Source organism: Thamnophis elegans, chromosome 1, assembly GCF_009769535.1.
Source record: "Thamnophis elegans isolate rThaEle1 chromosome 1, rThaEle1.pri, whole genome shotgun sequence".
NCBI classification, from domain to species: domain Eukaryota; kingdom Metazoa; phylum Chordata; class Lepidosauria; order Squamata; family Colubridae; genus Thamnophis; species Thamnophis elegans.
In genome coordinates, this window is record NC_045541.1 from 76,112,225 (window position 1) to 76,131,043 (window position 18,819).

At 41.2% G+C, this 18,819-nt stretch overlaps 1 protein-coding gene across 1 annotated transcript; it reads left to right on the forward strand.

Moving 5' to 3' along the window:
* Positions 1–758: 758 nt before the first annotated feature.
* LOC116522503 (malignant fibrous histiocytoma-amplified sequence 1 homolog) lies at positions 759–18,383 on the forward strand. The gene is made up of 11 exons (XM_032237427.1): positions 759–876; positions 1,969–2,836; positions 4,949–5,240; positions 5,583–5,772; positions 6,819–7,000; positions 8,742–9,226; positions 10,291–10,448; positions 12,860–13,019; positions 14,519–14,589; positions 15,872–15,972; positions 17,845–18,383. The coding sequence occupies exons 1-11, from the start codon at positions 858–860 to the stop codon at positions 17,860–17,862; spliced, it is 2,544 nt and encodes an 847-aa protein (XP_032093318.1). The 5' UTR covers positions 759–857; the 3' UTR covers positions 17,863–18,383.
* The last annotated feature ends 436 nt before the right edge of the window (positions 18,384–18,819 follow it).

The following is an 18,819-nucleotide window of genomic DNA, read 5'->3' on the forward strand; positions in this document are numbered from 1 at the left end:
CACATTCGATAGTATTCTTGGCAAATGCTCATAGGAACATTCTTTAAACTGTTCATGTTAAAATGATGCCTCTAAAGCGGAAATAACAGGTCCTATGTAGACATTTGTTCTAAAAATGGAGTTGACACGATAAGCTTACTTTTAACATGTTATTTCTGTTGTCGTTTCTCCCCTCTGCACATAATAGATTCATTCTCTTCTGATCGACAAATTTCAGAATTTTGATACCGCAGTCAATGGACACAATGCAAGTGGAGAATACCAAACATAAGAGTTGCATGTAATATCATCTGTCACATCACTAAAAGAATCCACCTTTCAAACAATTATCATCCCTCCCCAAATACTCATACACCCTGCATACACAAGCAATCTGGGATGTGTTCTCAAACCAACGACTAAGTTAAAAGTAAAACCAAATTCTAAGAATATCAACAGATTCTCGCCTTAGGTCAGATGATCTCTGAAAGGCCTAGGTTTTCATGGCATTAGCGGAAATTGGTAAGATCAGACATTTAAAAGGACACCAAAGCTCTAAGAAAGAACAATGTTACAACTGAACATATGAAACGGTGCTTTTTAAAAAAAAAATTTGTAGGCATCATTTTTCTGGAAGTGGTGGAAGCATTTTATTATCAGAGAGCCATCAGTCTGCCCTTTGGGGAATCCAGTTCTTCCTCTTTCATTTCCCTTGGGTTGCAGAAAATGAAGGGAGGGGCTATACAGCATTTAGAAATATGGGAACGGGGAGGAGAAGGTGGAGTGCAAGTCTCTTCAAAATGAAAAGATTTCAGGAAATGAAAATAGAAGGCAAGGACGCAACTGCTGCTTGACAAATAGAGAGCAGAGGCCAAAATATGTCTGAGCACAGATCTCGTAAGTATCAATCTTTAATTCCTATTAATTGCTATGTATAGTTGAGAAGATTAGGTCAGAGGTCTAGGTGTCTGCAGCTTTATACTACCTGGATACTTCCACTAGGGCACACATGTGATCCAGGGGTTGCCCATCCCTTCTTTTTACAGGCTGGGCTGTAGCAACTTTTTGGCAACTTTTTTTTTAATTGATTTTTTTTCCAGTTGGATTCATGCAAGTTGCTAAGCCATAAATCATGAACTTTAATTAGCTGTTCAACAATCGGACCCACTCATAACTTACTTATCATCGACCTGCATTCTTGAAATCAGGCTGCCAAATTATGGTACAAGATTGTATGAATCTCAGCAAAGTTAATCCTTTGCCTCACATTTTATGCAATTGTGAGATGGCCAACTAACCACATAGAATTTATTCCTTAATATACTATTTTGGATTGCACTGTCAGAACTGGGATATTATTTCCATGTCTATAGCACAGAATAAATTATTTTCAGTGTTGTTATACAGAAATAATCTAAATTGTTATTATTATTTTATTTATTTTTTAGAAAGAATGTGTTTTGTTGAGAAAATGGCTTGCATTGAAGGTAGATGTTCTATTTTTAAACTGGGTAGCATCAGCCATTTTTATTAATGTTATTCCTCCAATTTTGGGGACAGTCCTGAGTAATATGAAATTATCTCTATCTGCAGCTTTCCCCTCATTCTGTTTGAAGCTATATATAATACATTTTTCCAATACTGCACTGTCCTCTTGCTCTTCTTCCTACTATTTCTGCTTTCCCCTTCCCTTTGCTTGCTTGCTCTGTGTAACATTTGGCTTCATCACGTATTTTAGAAAACTTGAAAATTTAACCACTTTCCCCCTCCTCCACTGTCACTACATCATCCAAATGGGCTTCCCTAATACAGAGCTTTTTTTTTAATAATAAGCATGTTTCAGTCTTTTTTCTGCCACCAACACTGATGAAGTTACCTAGTTTGGGTAATGAAACGTTTGCAAGAAAACAACCAAGTTTGGAAAGCACCAAGGACCCTTCAATCTTTTTTCTCCCTTAATGACATCATCTTGTGTTCTTCGTTCCCCAGGGCAAGAAGTCAACGAAGTTATCCTTTCCAGATTAAGACTCCGAGTTCTTCCGCTTGAAGTGCTACAAAATAACAGTATAGAGATCCTGAATTTGGACCGGAACAAACTGAAACATGTCACTGGGATTTCAAGCCTTTACAACCTGAAAAAATTGATTTTGTCGAAAAATGCTCTGACAGATTTCCCAGTGGAAATCCAGAACCTGATCCATCTGGAGAAGCTCGAGCTCAATCAAAATCAAATCCGAGGTATCCCAGAGGGGATCTTCTGTTCTCTCCCTAAGTTAAAACATCTTCGACTTAACAACAACCATTTAGACAGCCTTCCTAAGGATTTACGTTCCTGCCGGGACTCTCTCCAGTATCTGAACTTGTCTACAAATGCATTTCAAGCCATCCCTCAAGTAGTCTTGGAGTTGAAAAACTTGCAAGAATTCTACGTGCAAAACAATTTTTTGCATCAGCTCCCCAAAGAGATGTTCACAGAGCTGTCCCTGAAGATGTTCAAAGTAAGTGGGAACTCACTGAGGGAACCCCCAGATGAAGTATGCGCAGGGGGTATCAAGCAGATCGTCAGTTACTTCAACCAGCTACAGAACGGCCAAGCTGAGGAAGACAAGCGTGTCAAGACAATGTTTTTGGGGACATCCTTAGCAGGAAAGTCTACAGTGTGCAAAAGCTTAAAGCAGAGACAAGTTGTTCATCTATCCATGGAAGAACGCACCATTGGGATTGAGATAAGCGAGTTCCATATCCAAGGCTTCACCTTTCTCTTTTGGGATTTTGCTGGCCAGCTGGAATACTATGTGACCCACCATATGTTCATTACTTCACAAGCCCTTGTCATCTTGGTCATTAACCTTCACCAGTAAGTGTTCTCTGGCTTTCTTTGCGAACATGTGTTGTACTTATTTATGGATGAGATTTAAATGGTCACCCAAGTTGTAATTCAGGATAGCTAGTGTGGGTTTTAGGACGCACAACAAAAAATAAACAATACATTTTTTAAAACACAAAGATAGGATGCAATATAATCAAGGCTGAACAGCAACCATATTTATATTCTTGACACCTTCAAGCAGGCTCATCCACATCCTGACCCTAATGCCAAGAAGTGTGAAATGTTTTTCAGTGACAGTTCCCTTTATTTTAAGTGGAACAGACAGATCTAAATACTCACACCTAGTTCTAAATGAGTCACATTTAAATGCTTAAAACTTTGACTCTTGGGGGTGATATTATAGAGGCAACAATCACTGTTTTTCTCCTACTTCATTGCTATCTGATTAGTGGGGCATCTCAGGCTAAATGTTATTCCAGTCCAACTGAAATCACTTCCAATAAACCAGCATAAGGTTGCACTGCACGGTTTCTGAAGAAAATAGACACTTTCTGTACTAAAATTAATTCTTGTAAGGTTTTTTGACCCAGAAGGAACTTTACCACCCCCCCAAAAAGTATCCTTTTAATCAGTCCTGCCCAGAGTTTTGAATTTTCAACAATGGATATGTGTTGTGGCCCAGCAGGAGCCGTTGGAGCTGCCACCAGACTCTGACAGCGAGGGGCCCTATGAGTTGGCTCTTGAGGATGTGGAGGACCCTGCATAGGGTTCTGACTCTGAGCAGGGCTCAGAGAGGCTGGTTGGCCACCAGGAGGCGCCTGAGCCTTGGAGCAGTGGGGAGGAGACAAGGGAGTTGGTCCTGGATGCCCGGCAACGGAGGGCTAATAGGCGTAAAGAACAGTTACGCAGTTACAGGAGATAATTGAACTCAGCTGGTGGTAATTAGGCTCCTCTCAAGACTATAAAAGGAATGACTTTCCACACGCTCGTCGCAGGAGTCAACATATTTACTAGAGCTGGAGAACTCTCGTGGCTAGCTTGGCAGGCTGGATTGCTGCCAAGGTTAGTCTGTGCTGGATTGCTGCCAAGGTCTAGTCTGTGTGTTAATAAATCCTTGAAGTATCTTTGCCTTAGCGTGCTTTGGTTTAGGACAAGGGGGGTCCGAACAGATATCTGAGCTGAATTCTCAGCAAGCTAAATATAGCAATTGAAAGATCGATTCCCTATTGTTTCTGTCTAAAGTTGAAAAGCAATTGAGCATACACAGAATGTATTTCTCATATTTAGTTACGGATACTTGATACTTTCTTGCACATCTTTTTTAAAGGGTTCGTTTTTGTTGGTTTGTCTTTTGCCTCCAACGATGGCTATATAAAATAATGTTACACTTCAATTCATTTTGCAGTATGCCGAGATCATATGTTTGCTACTCTGGTTCAGCCTTTTTTATTTCAGGAGAAATGAACTGCTTGTAGTGTCACTGATGGGTAAAGCCTGGCAGATGGCAGTTTAAGCTAGTGTATTCCTTGCTTTGGATTTTTACTTAAGGAGCTCTGCATTATTTTACAAATAATAGTATATAATTTAATGAGGAAGTTGAGGAAGAAAAAGAAACTCCAGGTGAGCTGCCAGTATTACATGATGATTGGGACTACAGGTAGTCCTCGATTTATAACAGTTTGCTTAGTGACCATTCAAAGTTACAACGGCACTGAACAAAAGTGAGTTATGACATTTTTCCACACTTATGACTGTTGCAGAATCTGCATGGTCAGGTAATCAAAATTCAAATGGTTGGCAACTGTCTCATATTTATGACGGTTGCATTTGCCTGGGATCATGTGATCCCCTTTTGTGACCTTCTGCCAAACAAAATCAATGGGGGAGCCAGGTTCACTTAACAGCCGTGTTCCTAACTAAACACCTGAAGCGATTCATTTAACAACGGTGGCAAGAAAGGTGGTAAACTGGGGCACAAATCACTTAACCAATGTCTTATTTAGCAACAGATGTTTAGGTTCAATTGTGGTCGTAAATGGAGGACTATCTGTATTGAAAATATTTGCATTTAAATGAGCTAGTTTATGAATACATTGGCAGGTCAGTTGGCTCAGTGATCCGTCCCTTTTCTTTTCATAGGTATCAGCGTACCAGCGACTCCTTCAAGGATCTTGTTGGATTTTGGATTAGCAACCTCTTTATGCAAGTGCCAAATTCTGTAGTCCTTCCTGTAGGGACTCACGTGGACGCTTGTTCAGAAGAGGAGGTTGAAGAAAAGAAAAAGGATATCATGTCCAAGATACAGGCCATGCTGGAGGAGAGACAGACCAACCTAACTCACCTTATTGCTAACCTGGAAGACAATGAGGAATCGGAGTTCTATGAAGACCAGTGGACTCGAGTGAAAGAAATGGAAAATTGCACCCTTACAGTAAGGAATGCTGTCATATACAATGATCTCGACCCTGAAACTGCAGGCATGCAATTGCCCAAACATCTTAGGAAGCAATCTAAAGCAGCGATAGCATGGTTCCTTGTTTTTGGCTCAAATCTCTAGCCAATCAGATGACTCCTACTTTTAGGAGAGAGGGAGACATTTTACAGTTGCTCTAATTTGGTCAATGCTATACATAAACATGTACGACATCTCCTATTCCACTCCGTTCTCCACTCAACTTCCACAAAAGCTAGACCTCAAGCAGTATGTTAGTAATTCCCCTCTGCTCTGCTTGCTTGTTTGAAGTTCTCTTTGTCTCTGCATTTTCTGTTCTAGATTCTAGATCTTGTTCCTGTCAACTGCATGGATTACCTGGATATTAAAAAACTGGAAGAAATCATTTTGGAGCACGTCAAGAACGAAGAGTTCTTCCCCAATGTCATCCAAGTGCTCCCCCCTATCTATAAACAAGTAGAAGCAGCAATTGTGGATATGATGCAAATTAACGAAGAGCTCACCGAACATGGCAAGTAAATATTATTAGTGGCATTTTATAATTTCCTCTTTCTTTTCTCTACTGTGTTGTTGTTAAGTGGGGCAATCCCTTTGCGAATACATGCAATGGAACATGCGTATTTTGCCATAGCTCTATACCCACAACTACTTCAGAACAATCATTTGGGGCATAGTTCCTAAACTGTTTGTTTGGGCCTAAATTAAAACTCTGAGTTCATTTGGGTATCTAGAGCCATTGATGGATGCTTTACTTTACTTTAATGGAATTTGTATGCCACCCACTCCCTAGGGACTCTGGGCGGCTCACAACAAGTAAAAACATTTAAAACATTTAAAATTACAGAATTAAAATCAACACAACATCCGTTTCATCAAATGGGGCTGGAATAATCAACAGCCACAGGCCTGCCGAAACAGCCAGGTCTTGGTTGCTTTACGGAAGGCCGGGAGCGTGGTGAGGGTCCGGATCTCAGCAGGTAGCTCGTTCCACAAGGCCGGTGCAGCTACAGAGAAGGCCGTCCCTCGGGGAGCCGCCAGCCGGCATTGTCCGGTCGACGTCACCCGGAGGAGGCCCAACCTGTGTGATCTTATTGGTCGTTGGGAGGTAAATGGCAAGAGGCAGTCTCTCAGGTATGCCTCCTCTTTGTGCAAGCTAAGTTTATTTGGGTCCTATGTTTCCTGATTATTTATGGGCAAGTATTTATTTAAAAACATAAAAATCCGCACAAATCAATGTTTTAATTGATTGGGATCTTGCAACCACCTTTTCCGTCCTTCTGACAAGCAAAGTCAATGGGGAAGCCAGATTCACTTAAGAACCATGTTACTAACTTAACAACACCGGTGATTCACTTAAGAACTGGGGCAAGAAAACTCATAAAATGGGACATAATTCATTTAACAATGGTCTCACTTAACAACACACATTTTGGGCTCAATTATGGTCGTACTTTGAAGAATACATGTAGCTTGAAGCATAGAACATACTGTTGGTTGACTGCCGGAGACTTTTCATTCTCGCAGCAGCCCTCAACAAGTGCTCTTCTCATATTTTAGGGATGGTGAATTTCAATCTTTTACACAGCAAGCTCTTCCGGCAATATCATTTGGATAGAGAGCTTCTGCGGGATATTTTGAGATACCTTCATCGCATTGGATTAATTGTATGGTATGAAAAGATCAAGCAGCTGAAGGACACAGTGTTCTTACGTCCAACTATTCTGATCACTCTCTTCAAAGTGAGTACCTCCTTGATTCCACCTTAGCATCAGGGGGGCATTGCTTCTCTGAAGTTAGCTAGAAGCCAAATTTCTAGAGACCGTAGGTTTTTTAAAAATGGTTCTCCCGTGTGCGGGGGTGCTACAAAGTCAATTGGATGCGGTGGCTCAGTGGCTAAGACGCTGAGCTTGTTGATCAGAAAGGTCGGCAGTTTGGCGGTTTGAATCCCTAGCGCCAGGTAACAGAGTGAGCTCCCATTATTTGTCCCAGCTTCTGCCAATCTAGCAGTCTAAAAGCATGTAAAAATGCCAGTAGAAAAATAGGAACCACCTTTGGTGGGAAGGTAACAGTGTTCCATGCACCTTTGGCATTTAGTCATGCCAGCCACATGACCACGGAGATGTCTTCGGACAGCGCTGGGTCTTTGGCTTTGAAACGGAGATGAGCTCTGCCCCCTAGAGTTGGGAACAGCTAGCACATATGCGCGAGGGGGAACCTTTACATTTACCTTTACCTTTACAAAGTCAAAACAAAACCCCAAAACAAATTTAAACCTTTAAAATAATGGCATAAACAATCTTCCATAGACTCAACAGTAGCTGGCCAAACTTCCCCTTATGTTTTCTCCCAAGTCCCATTCAGCAAAGATTATTATTGATATGAATGAAAAGTGCTGGTTTTTGGGAAAGAGGCGGGGTCATTCATGAACAGCCTCTACATTTTTTTTTCTGTATTTAAACCAATGGTATATTGGTAAATGCTTTTATCCTATTTTCCTGTAATTATTTTATAAGGAAAATAAGTGAGAATTGCATTAAAACCAAAATGCCCATGAGGTGACTTTCACATAGAAAAATGCTTCCATTTGGGGGTCGGGAGGCGGGGGATCCTATTTTTCCTGCTCTACTCTTCTTCCTTGGCTTTCTGACAAGCTATCTGAGGTTGAGAGACCCCCCCCTCCCAGAACAGAATAAAATATAATGTGAAGTAGTAGCGGCAGATGGAAGTCAAGTTGTATAAGTGCAATGTATTAAGTTCCTACCCAGTATCTTTATCTAAACAAGATCAGTGCTTGGGGTTCATAATTTTGAAATATGGATAGTCACTTGGCATTCTGACTGTATCTCGCTGCAGAAAATCAATGGTTTGTAATAATCAGCTGGTCAGAATAGAAGTGGATATTCTATCCAGAAGCATCAGCTAAATGGTGCAGCCATCCAGTTCAGGAATTCAAAATATGATTCCAGATTATGTTGCAAGAATGAATAGCTGAGCATATGTATTAATTTAACTATATGCCCTTACCACTTACTGAGAACTTTTGAACATTCTTTATGTGTTTCAGCTTAACTTAGTTAGACACCATGTTTCCTTTACTTTCCACTTCCATCAAGTATTAAAAGGCAATGGACTATTCTAGGGCATGAGTTAGACCTGTGGGACAGGTTCGTGTCCTGTTCCAACCCCAAGGGTCAGATACAAAAGCGTGGTCTGAGGGTGGGAGTACAGGGAGAATGGAAGAGTAGCCCAATTATTTTTGTTTCTGAGTTGAGATTTCAATTTATAAACTTGTTTAAAAAGGAGGTAGGACAGGAGTTGAATGGTTTTATTGTTGGAATGATTAAACATTTTAGGAATCAGAAAACAATCTACTACAAGACACCAAGAGGTTTACCAAGAGTCTTGATTTACGGTATCTTCAGTCAACTCCACTAGCAAAATTGTGAGCCTACTTAGGCAAATGTTTTTATGTTTTTGTAGACTCTTGTGAGGTATGGTCTAATGCAACAGCTGGAGAGCATTTCTGTGGACATCTTGATAGGAGAACGTGCCACCATCCGAGACCGGGCCAATTGGGCATTGACGTTTAAATCCAAAGCCATCCTATGCCAGAAAGCCATGAGAGCTTTGCTTAAACAGCAGCTTTCTTTAGACAACATGGTAGACATCTTTGAGGAAATGGTGGGAAGCAGATTCCAGAAGGGGAAACTCTTCAGCCTACTTGAGCACTTTGAGATCTGCCTGGAGATCAGAAATGTAGAAGGACTTAATCCCAGAGCCAGAACATTTATACCTGGGGAGCCATGGGAAACGCTGCCAAACCTGGAGAAGGACACACACTACTTATTTCCCAACTATCTCAATCAAAGCCAGGAGGTTTCAGCAAGGTGGGGAGAAGATCAAAAAGAGGACTTGCATATTCGCTTGTACTTTTCTCCTGAGATCCCAGAGGGCTTCTTCCAAAGGTATTGAATAGTATTTACTAAGTGTCATAGATAATAACAAGCCATCATGTGGCCAATATCTACAATTGAGGGCCTCTTTGAATGTGGGCCAGTTGATTTGCACAAGCAGGGGTCAAATATAAGGATGCGGCCACCACTATTTACTGGACAATTTTTGATAATTTGCCACTTTTATCTTACAAAACTGTGAGGGTTTTGCTGGGGGTTGATAGTTTGACTGATACTCTGTTGTCTTTAAAGTAATCTGTCCTAATCCTCTGTTAGAGTATTTTTCTGCAGGCTGTCAAATGGAGAGCCACTCTAATCTGCAGAAAAGTAACAGAGTTGGAAGGGACCTTAGAGATCATCTAGTCCATCTAGCTCACACAGGAGACGTATACTAGGGATTCGAACTGCTGAACTGCCGATCTTTAAATTTATGATGATTTTGCAAATACAACAGTGGAGCATGCAGTTAACCAGTGGTGGAATGCAAATAATTTAACAACTGGTTCTCTGTCCTAATGATTTCTTCCAACAACCAGTTCACCAAACTGCTCAGAAAGTTAACAATCGATTCTCCCGAAATAGTGTGAATTGGCTGAATCCCACCAATGGTTGTAATCAAGCTACTTAATTCGGCAACCCGATTGCAGGTAAGAAGCCTCAAGTCTGGGAATTGATTGCAGCATGTTTCTGAAAGATATAATAGCCTTCATCACACAGTAACCCTCCTTCGTTTCCAGAACTCAAAGCCACCTATGGAACATTTCTACCTAGGTTTTCTTCTCAAAACTAGGCATTAGTGACTACACCAGAATTCTTCCAGGAGCTTCCATGCTGAGTGTGAGCTTGAATCTGACCTCTCAAGTCCTAAGCCATCATTAATAACTGCACCCCACCAGTTTTAAGCATTAGGGACTCTCTAGAATATGGGCTGTTTAATCCATTTTTGAATTTATTATTGTTGCAACTACCTAGGCCCAATTTGCAGCACAAATAATGCTGGGGAAAAAGAAAACATCTTCAAGTAGGATCTGAAATTATTGACTGTTTCTCCCCTCCCTTCCTGCCTTTCTTCCCAGACTCATGGTGAAAGCTTGTTCCTTCTTTTCAACTCACTGGGTTGCTAAAGCCATCTGCCTGCTCATATGTAGTGGCACACCTTTACTGATCAAAGCAAATAACCAAAAGGGTTACAGCTACATTGAGCTCAGGTGTAGAAAGCCAGGAGAGAGGACTGGTATGTACAGAGGCATTGATTGCTTTTTTGGTTCAAATGTCATGTGAATGATATAGAACAAAACAGTGTACAGGTAGTCCTCAACTTACTACCACAATAATCCAAAATTTATGTTGGGAAGTGAAACATTTGTTAAGTGAGTTTTACTCCATTTTGCGACTTTTCTTGCCATGGTTGTTAAGTGAATCACTGCAGATGTTAAGTTAGTAACGTGGTTGATAAATGAATCTGGCTTCCTCGTTGACTTTGCTTGTCAGAAGGTTGCCAAAGGGGATAACATGACCCCAGGACACTAAATGTCATAACTATGAGTCAGTTGCCGGGTGTCTGGATTTTGATCACATGACCATGGGGATGTTGAAATGGTTGTAAATGTGAAAAACAGTCTTAAGTCACTTTTTCCATGCTGTTGTAACTTCAACAGCACTAAATGGTCACTAAATGAACTATATTGTAAGTCAAGGACTACCTGTATCTAAGGCTGGAATCTATGTAATTTATATATATCATATTTTTTGGAATATAAGATGCACCAGAGTCTAAGATGCACCAAGGTTTTGAAGAGGCAATTAAAAAAAAAAAAAAGGTTTTACATTCTGCAGACCTCCCAAAACCGGCCTGTTTTTAGCAAAACCGGCCCATTTTTGGCAAAACCGGCCTGTTTTTGGCAAAACCAGCCCGATTTTTGTCAGAAAAAGGGCATGATAAGCCCTTAGGAGGCTTGTAGAGTGATCCTGGGGACTGGGGAGCAAAAATGAGCAAAAACAGTCCTTTTTTTTGTGAAAATGGGCCCATTGTTTGTCAAAAAAGGGCATGCATAGCCTCTGGAGGCTTATAGAGTGCTCCTGGGGCCTGGGGGGCAAAAATGAGCAAAAAAGACCCATTTTTCTGCTCATTTTTGCCCTTCAGCCTTCAGGAGCACTCTGGAAACCTCCTAAAGGCTATGCACGCCCATTTCTGTGAAGGGGGCGGGGTTTCGGGAGGCCAAAAATTCTGTATTCAGTGTATAAGATGCACCCAGATTTTCACCCTTTTTTGAGGGAAAAAGATGCGTTTTAGCTATTTCAACCAAACTTTGTACACAGATGACTTACTCTCTGGAAACAAATACTGTGGAGGTAAGACAGCCTAACATCCCTCAGGATGTGTGTTCTGTTAAGATACAGCCTGCTGTGCCTTTAAATGACTTCTACCGTACTACTGTAAAATGGATTTTACTGTACAGCGCTGTGGAGTTGCCATGGTAACAGCTTCACAGAACTCCACAAGGGGGCTCTCTCTGGTAAGGGACAAAATCCAACATTCGAAATTGCGATGATATTCATGGAAGGAGGGTTGGGATAAATAAAGCACCAGGTTGTCAGCTAGTTGTTAATAAAATTGCTCCTGGGGTCTCAGTTGAAGGAAGCCATTTGACAGTCTTGACTCTTGGAGTGGCTTGGCATATGACGAATGATCAGCCCCACCTCTGGATGCCAGATAAAAGAAGTCCGTTTCTCATACAGGCAAATCCCACTGATGCTGAATATGGGAGAAGGACTCACTGACAAATAGTGGTAGATTAGAGACCTGCTTCATCCCTCTCCTAAACCAAACAGTGCAACGGAAGAACCAACTTTAGAGAACGGATTTATTGTTTTCTTTCAGTCATTCTTCTCAACAGCGATGAAACAAGAGCTCCTGTTGCCACACAAGGGACCAAGATAAAGTCTATGTGCAGTGTGTCTATGGAGGTTCTCAGTCACCCAAGTCATGTCCCAAAGGTTTCAAAAGGGAACTGGACTTTCTTGTTTTGTTTTTTTTCCTCCTGGAAAACGTTTCACTTCTCATCCAAAAAGCTTCCTCAGTTCTTCAGAAACGTTTTCAAGGAAAAAAAAAACCCAAGTAAGTCCATTTGCCTTTTGAAAAGCATCTTTATGCACATCAGTTGTTTAATCAGCAAAATCGCATCTGCTTTAAAGCATCCTTTAAAGTTCAGGCCAGCCTATTGAGCCGAGGTGGCGCAGTGGTTAAATGCAGCACTGCAGGCTATTTCAGCTGACTGCAGTTCAGCAGTTCAGCGGTTCAAATCTCACCGGCTCAGGGTTGACTCAGCCTTCCATCCTTCTGAGGTGGGTAAAATGAGGACCTGGATTGTTGGGGGCAATATGCTGACTCTGTAAACCGTTTAGAGAGGGATGAAAGTCCTATGAAGCGGTATATAAGTCTAACTGCTATTGCTATAGCCTTTTGCAGTTTGGGGCTCTCCAACAGCATGAAATATCAGCTCCCCCTCCCAAACTCACAGCCTTTGGCTGGACTAGATGATGCCTATGGGAGTTGAAATGAGACCCATTTGGGATTCACTAAGTCGGAGAAGGCTGGCTGCTCTGAACGTTTCTTAAGACCACTCTCCCTGTTGCCTTTTACAGGATTCCAGTTAGCCTGGGACTTTATTATAGCGATCATCTCCATCAACCAAAAACTGCTGGAGGAATGGCCTGGGCTCCATCTTTGCATAAAGGCTCCTTGTCGGACAGTTGGATGTCCTGCTGAATTTGTCTGGCCAGATCTGGAAGATAAGATGCCTGTGTATGTATTTCATGCTGTGCCCCAGCAAGACCAAGACTGTAAAGTTTTTTTTCCAGAGTTTGCAGTTTAAATTATTTTGTTACCTCTATATTGGCCTTTATCCAGAAAATATACACTGACTATAACATTTCTCTTTCCAAAGCAGATCCTTAGCTGAGATCCTTGGCTATGAATCCTTGTTTCTTAAGTTTAACTGAGGGATGGCTCTGTACCCTCTAAATATTTCAAATAAGGCGCTTGTTTTTATTTAAGCATTTCTTCTGATAAGGTTACTGAGGGTTTCACTTTTACCACTTTTATAGTCATTTGGTGTATGTATCAATCTCCCTGAATCTGCTTCCTTTGAAATGTTTTAGGTTTCCTCTCCCATGGTTCCCAGCCAACACAGCCCAAACTAGACTGGAGATTAGGGAATGTGGAAGGCACTAGATTAGAAAAAGCTGTTCTGCAGGATGGCTATTATGTAAGGTTTTTTTCTTCAGCTTATAGAGAGGGATTCATCATTCTTTTTTTTAACCTCATTAAACCTAAACTAGAGAATATATTTATAGTCAAGCTAAGAGCTTAATGTTTTCATATTCTTATTCAAATGAAATTTGGAGATGTTATATTACTAACACAAGGTCTCCAAAGCAATCTTCTTGAGAAGTCAGCCTGAAATCTGTGCCTTTCTCAAGGAGTCCACAGGAGCAATAGCAATAGCAGTAGACTTATATACCGCTTCATAGGCCTTTCAGGCCTCTCTAAGCGGTTTACAGAGAGTCAGCATATTGCCCCCAACAATCTGGGTCCTCATTTTACCCACCTCGGAAGGATGGAAGGCTGAGTCAACCCTGAGCAGGTGAGATTTGAACCGCTGACCTGCTGATCTAGCAGTAGCCTGCAGTGCTGCATTTAATCACTGCGCCACCTTGGCTCAAAGCTGCACTGGGGATTTAAACTAAATATTTCCTGTTCTGTCCATCACCATACCACAAAATTGGTGTCTACAATTAAGACTAATGGACATTATTTCTGAGGGCTTTCTACTTATCCTGGAATAGCAATAGGAAAGAATAGTGGATCATTGCTCAAAAGGCAATTCCTTTCCATGCATTTTTGCATTCTCCCCCCCCCCCAATTACAGCAGGGGGATTTTAAATATCCCTTTGTACTTCTATAGTTTTTCAAATGTTCATCTTTAAGGCATTAGCAAAAATCACTGTTGGTAACCGAAGCAAACTTGACCCCAAACAAACCCATCCACATTTTAAGAATTATTTTAATGCCTTTTTTTAAAGTTCAAGGTGAGGTACATCAGGGTCTCTCATTTTATCCCATCCTTTATCTTAGTGAAATACCTGGTGTAACTAGCCTAAATCAATTAGTAAATTCCATGCTTGTATAATGATTTGAACTTTGATCTTGTCCTTAGTCTGATACCTTAGTAGTACCTACCACACTAGAGGCCAATCTGTTTAGTGATGCTTGGTCCTGTTTCTCATCCAACCTCCTTCCAGGTTCAAAGAAGACATTAAAACTTGTGGAATTTGTGCCCATCGATTTGAAACAGAGCTTCTGTTACCCAAAGGTGAGGTTGGAATATTTGCCAATAATGTCAGTGTTCTGGCTTAATTATTTAAATACCAAAGTTAATCTTGTTATTTCAACAACATGATGAATGCTGCATGATGAAATTTTGAGTTGCCCTTAAGGCAGTGATGGTGAAGCTTTTTACACAGTGAGTGCCCAAAATGCGCCCATGTGCATGCCCAAACTGAAAGGTGCATGTGTATGGATGCACGCATGTGCAGACATGCTAGCATGCATGTACAGGACATATGTACATGCATGTGTGGGACATACGTGCTGATATGCATGGGACATATGCGTAGACAGGCGTGCATACACAGGAGACCCGAAGGCAGGAGACGGGGCAGCCTAACACCAGCAGCGCGGCAAGAGGTAAGATCTTTTTCTTTCATGAGCTTCTGTTTCGTCATTTGCAGAGAAATAGAAGCTCATGAAAGAAATGCCATGGAGATCTGACCTGGGGCAACTGGCACGCATGCCATAGGTTCACCATCACAGCCTTACGGTAAATGTCCAGAAAAATATAGGTGTAGTACGGCACGTTTTCTTCAAAAAGCTTGTAGATACAAAATTCCATGGTGCTTTTCTGCATTTACATTGTTTGTAGTATTTTATTGCAATTCAGGTATAATGGCTATAGCAGGGTTGGGCTGCAACCGTTTTAACAACCAGTTCGGTGATCGCACGTTTTGCGTGCGCACTCACACTTTAGGCACTTGCTTGCCTAACGCACACTTAGCATTCAAAAACTGCCCATTTTAAGCCCTAAAACGCACCTTTGACTGCAGTGCTGGTGAGTAAAACAGCTGTGGTGCAGCGATCCGCTGTGCCGCGCGAATCAGCTGAGCTGAAAAACACAGAAATATAGGACAGGATAGGGCAGGGGCAAGTGGGCGGGGCCAACTACTCACCAGAACTACTGGTTCGCTCGAACTGGTCCGAACTTGCAGCAGCCCACCACTGGGCTATAGCCCATTGGATTTGGGGGGTTAAAACAGAATAATCTTGCATTATTCCAATGTTGGAGATTGCACTTCACACTAAAAACTCTTAGGAGACCGAGCTAATGATCTTGCCAAGGTAAGGTTATCTGAACTGGATAATGGGAAAGAGAGTCGCTGCCTTTTATTTTCTATGCATAGCCTAGTGACTTGATACTTCTCTTGAGTTCACCATAAACTTGGATGATAGGGGGGCAGCCTGCCACATGTGACTGCCCTAGGATGCCACAACATTATTGCAAAGGCCTAATATTACTAAGCATTTCATTTTTTTCACAGTTCCAAACAAACCAAGCAGAACCGAGGTTCCTAGCCAATATTATATCACCAGCTATGGGAATGCTACCTTTGGAACCAGCACTGTCCATGTGGAAAGACAGGTTTGTTAAAGTGGCAGTCTAAAGCAGCCTTCCTTAAACTAGTTTGGAATTATGAATTCTAGCCCAACATACCTGGAGGGACATCAAGTAAGGGGAAACTGGCCAGAAAAATGGAATGTTAGCTTGACCATGAAGTCAAAAGTGCAGGTCACAACTGTAATGTACAGAATTTCTGGTATGAATTGGAACCTTCGTGTAGTATCTCCATTCTAGCATCAGCTATACTGCTATGAAACGGACAAGATTTCATCCCCTTGTTCAATATGATGCAAAGAAACCTCACACACTCTTTGCTGGGGACATGTCTACAATACAGAACCTCTGTATTATAGGCAGCCAATTGCTGAGACAGGCTGAAGTTGGTTCAAGGAGTAACAGCCTGGAAATACCATATTTTTTAGAGTATAAGACACACCTTTTTACCTCAAAAAAAAAAAAAAAGGAAGAAAATCTGGGTGCGTCTTATACACTGAACACAGCATTTTTTTGCCTCCTAAAACTCCGCTCCTTCAACAAAATGGCCTTGCATAGCTTTTAGAAGGCTTTCAAAGAGCACCTGTGGGCTGGGAAGGACAGAAATGAGCGAAAAACAGCCCGTTTTTTGCCCCACCAGCCGCCAGCAGCACTCTATAAGCTTCCTAAATAAAGGCTATCCATGCTTTTTTTGATGTAAAATGGGCCATTTTTTGCTCGTTTTTACCCCCCATCCCCACTCCCCAGGAGCACTCTACAAGCCTCCTAAAGGCTATTCATGCCCCTTTTTTGAGAAAAAAAAACCAGGCCCATTTTCGTGAAAAACGGGCCATTTTGGGGAAGTTTGCAGAGTGCAAAAACTTTTTAAAAATTTTTTCCTCTTCAAAACCTTTCTGCATCTTCTACTCCGGTGTGTCTTCTACTCTGAAAAATAAGGTACATAAAGATTTCTCTGGGAAAACAGAAGAGAACCTCTCATCTGATAGAGAGATGACAGTGGTTAATTGACCAGTCCGTAAGATTTTGAGAGAAATTATGTGTATCTATTATGTACACCCCCATAGCTGAACATTAGTGAATCCTGTTCCTTGAATTCTTGCTCCAAGATCATATATGCAATGTGCTGAGATCTTAAACCATCATCCTGGCACACATTCCACATGGCAATTGGTGATGGCTTCACCCTGGCTGATGATGTTGAACCAGGGAAAATTGCCAATTATTGTTCTTACAGGGACATGTGAAGTTGTATATGTAGCAGCCGGGCATGGCCCTATATCAGTGATACATTAAGAGCAAGATGTGGACACATTATGATTTTTGCCAACATGATTTTCTCCTACTACCCAGGGTAGAAACAGTGCATGGTAAAATGGATGTGTGGATGCGCTGTAAAAACTAAAATTCTGCAGGATTTGAGACTGGATCTCCAAAAGCTGCTTTGGACGATGCATGAGTGCAAATAACTCTGCGCTACTTTAAAAAGTTCCAAAAGATTTGTAAACCGTTCTTGTTAAGAGGTTCCACATTGGGGCTTCTTATTTCCTCAAAAGCAATAGAGAACTTTATTCTATCATTCTAGAAGAGCCGAGGTGGCGCAGTGGTTAGAGTGCAGTACTGCAGGCCACTTCAGCTGACTGTTATCTGCAGTTCAGCGGTTCAAATCTCACCGGCTCAAGGTTGACTCAGCCTTCCATCCTTCCGAGGTGGGTGAAATGAGGACCCAGACTGTGGGGGCGATATGCTGACTCTGTAAACCGCTTAGAGAGGGCTGAAAGCCCTATGAAGCGGTATATAAGTCTAACTGCTATTGCTATTGCTATTGTAATACTTGGCTTTAAATCTGTTTAATCTGTTAAACAAAATCTATAATTCATTTCCTGGTATTTTTTGTTGTAGAACATCTTGGATAAATGACAACCACAAAGGATAAATCACTAGGCAACATCATTTCTGTCAATGTTATTTCATGGATCATTTCAAATAAAAAAAAGACATACTTCTTAGATTTAATGCAATGTCAATTTATTTCCGTACGTATTATTGACAAAAGTTGTACTTTAACGAGCTTACACAAGTTACAGAAAGACTTGATTTCTCATTACAAGTTCTCATTACTTTTCACATTTTATGAAATAAATATTTCTGTGGGAAACCCAAACAAAAAATATTAAGACTTAATATTAAATTTCAACGTTACAACATGCAGGTAGTCCTCTACTTACGACCACAATTGAACCCAAAATTTTTGTTGTTAGTTCGTTAAGTGAATTTTACTCCAATTTACGATCTTTCTAGCTACAGTCCTTAAGCGAATCATTGCAGTTGTTAAATTTGTAACATGGTTGTTCAGCGAATCTGACATCCCTGTTGACTTTGCTCATCAGAAAGTTGCAAACGGGGATCACATGACCCCAGGACACTGCAGCCGTCATAAATCTGAACCGGTTGCCAAGCATCTGAATTTTGATCACATGACCACAGGGATGCTTCAAGAGTTGTAAGTGTGAAAGATGGTCACATCACTTTTTTCAGTGCCGTTGTAACTTTGAATGGGCACTAAACTAAATGCAGTGTCGAGAACTACCTTTAATTCAGTTCAGTACAAGTAAGATTTTCAGGCATTCATAGTCCAAACATATTCTTGAGATCCAAAAGCACAGTAAGTGGCTTCATGTCTAGAAATAGTGACTAACAGAAAAAAAAAATGGGGGGGAAATGTACAATAAAACTCACAGCCATTAGAAAAGTCAAACTGTGAAACCAATAAAGGATTCAAAGCAGCTTCCCTAGAAGTCCGATCAGTGTATCACAATGTAGGTATTTTGTCTGAGTGAGCCAATCTTCTTTTACAGATAATCAGTTGGAGTTAAT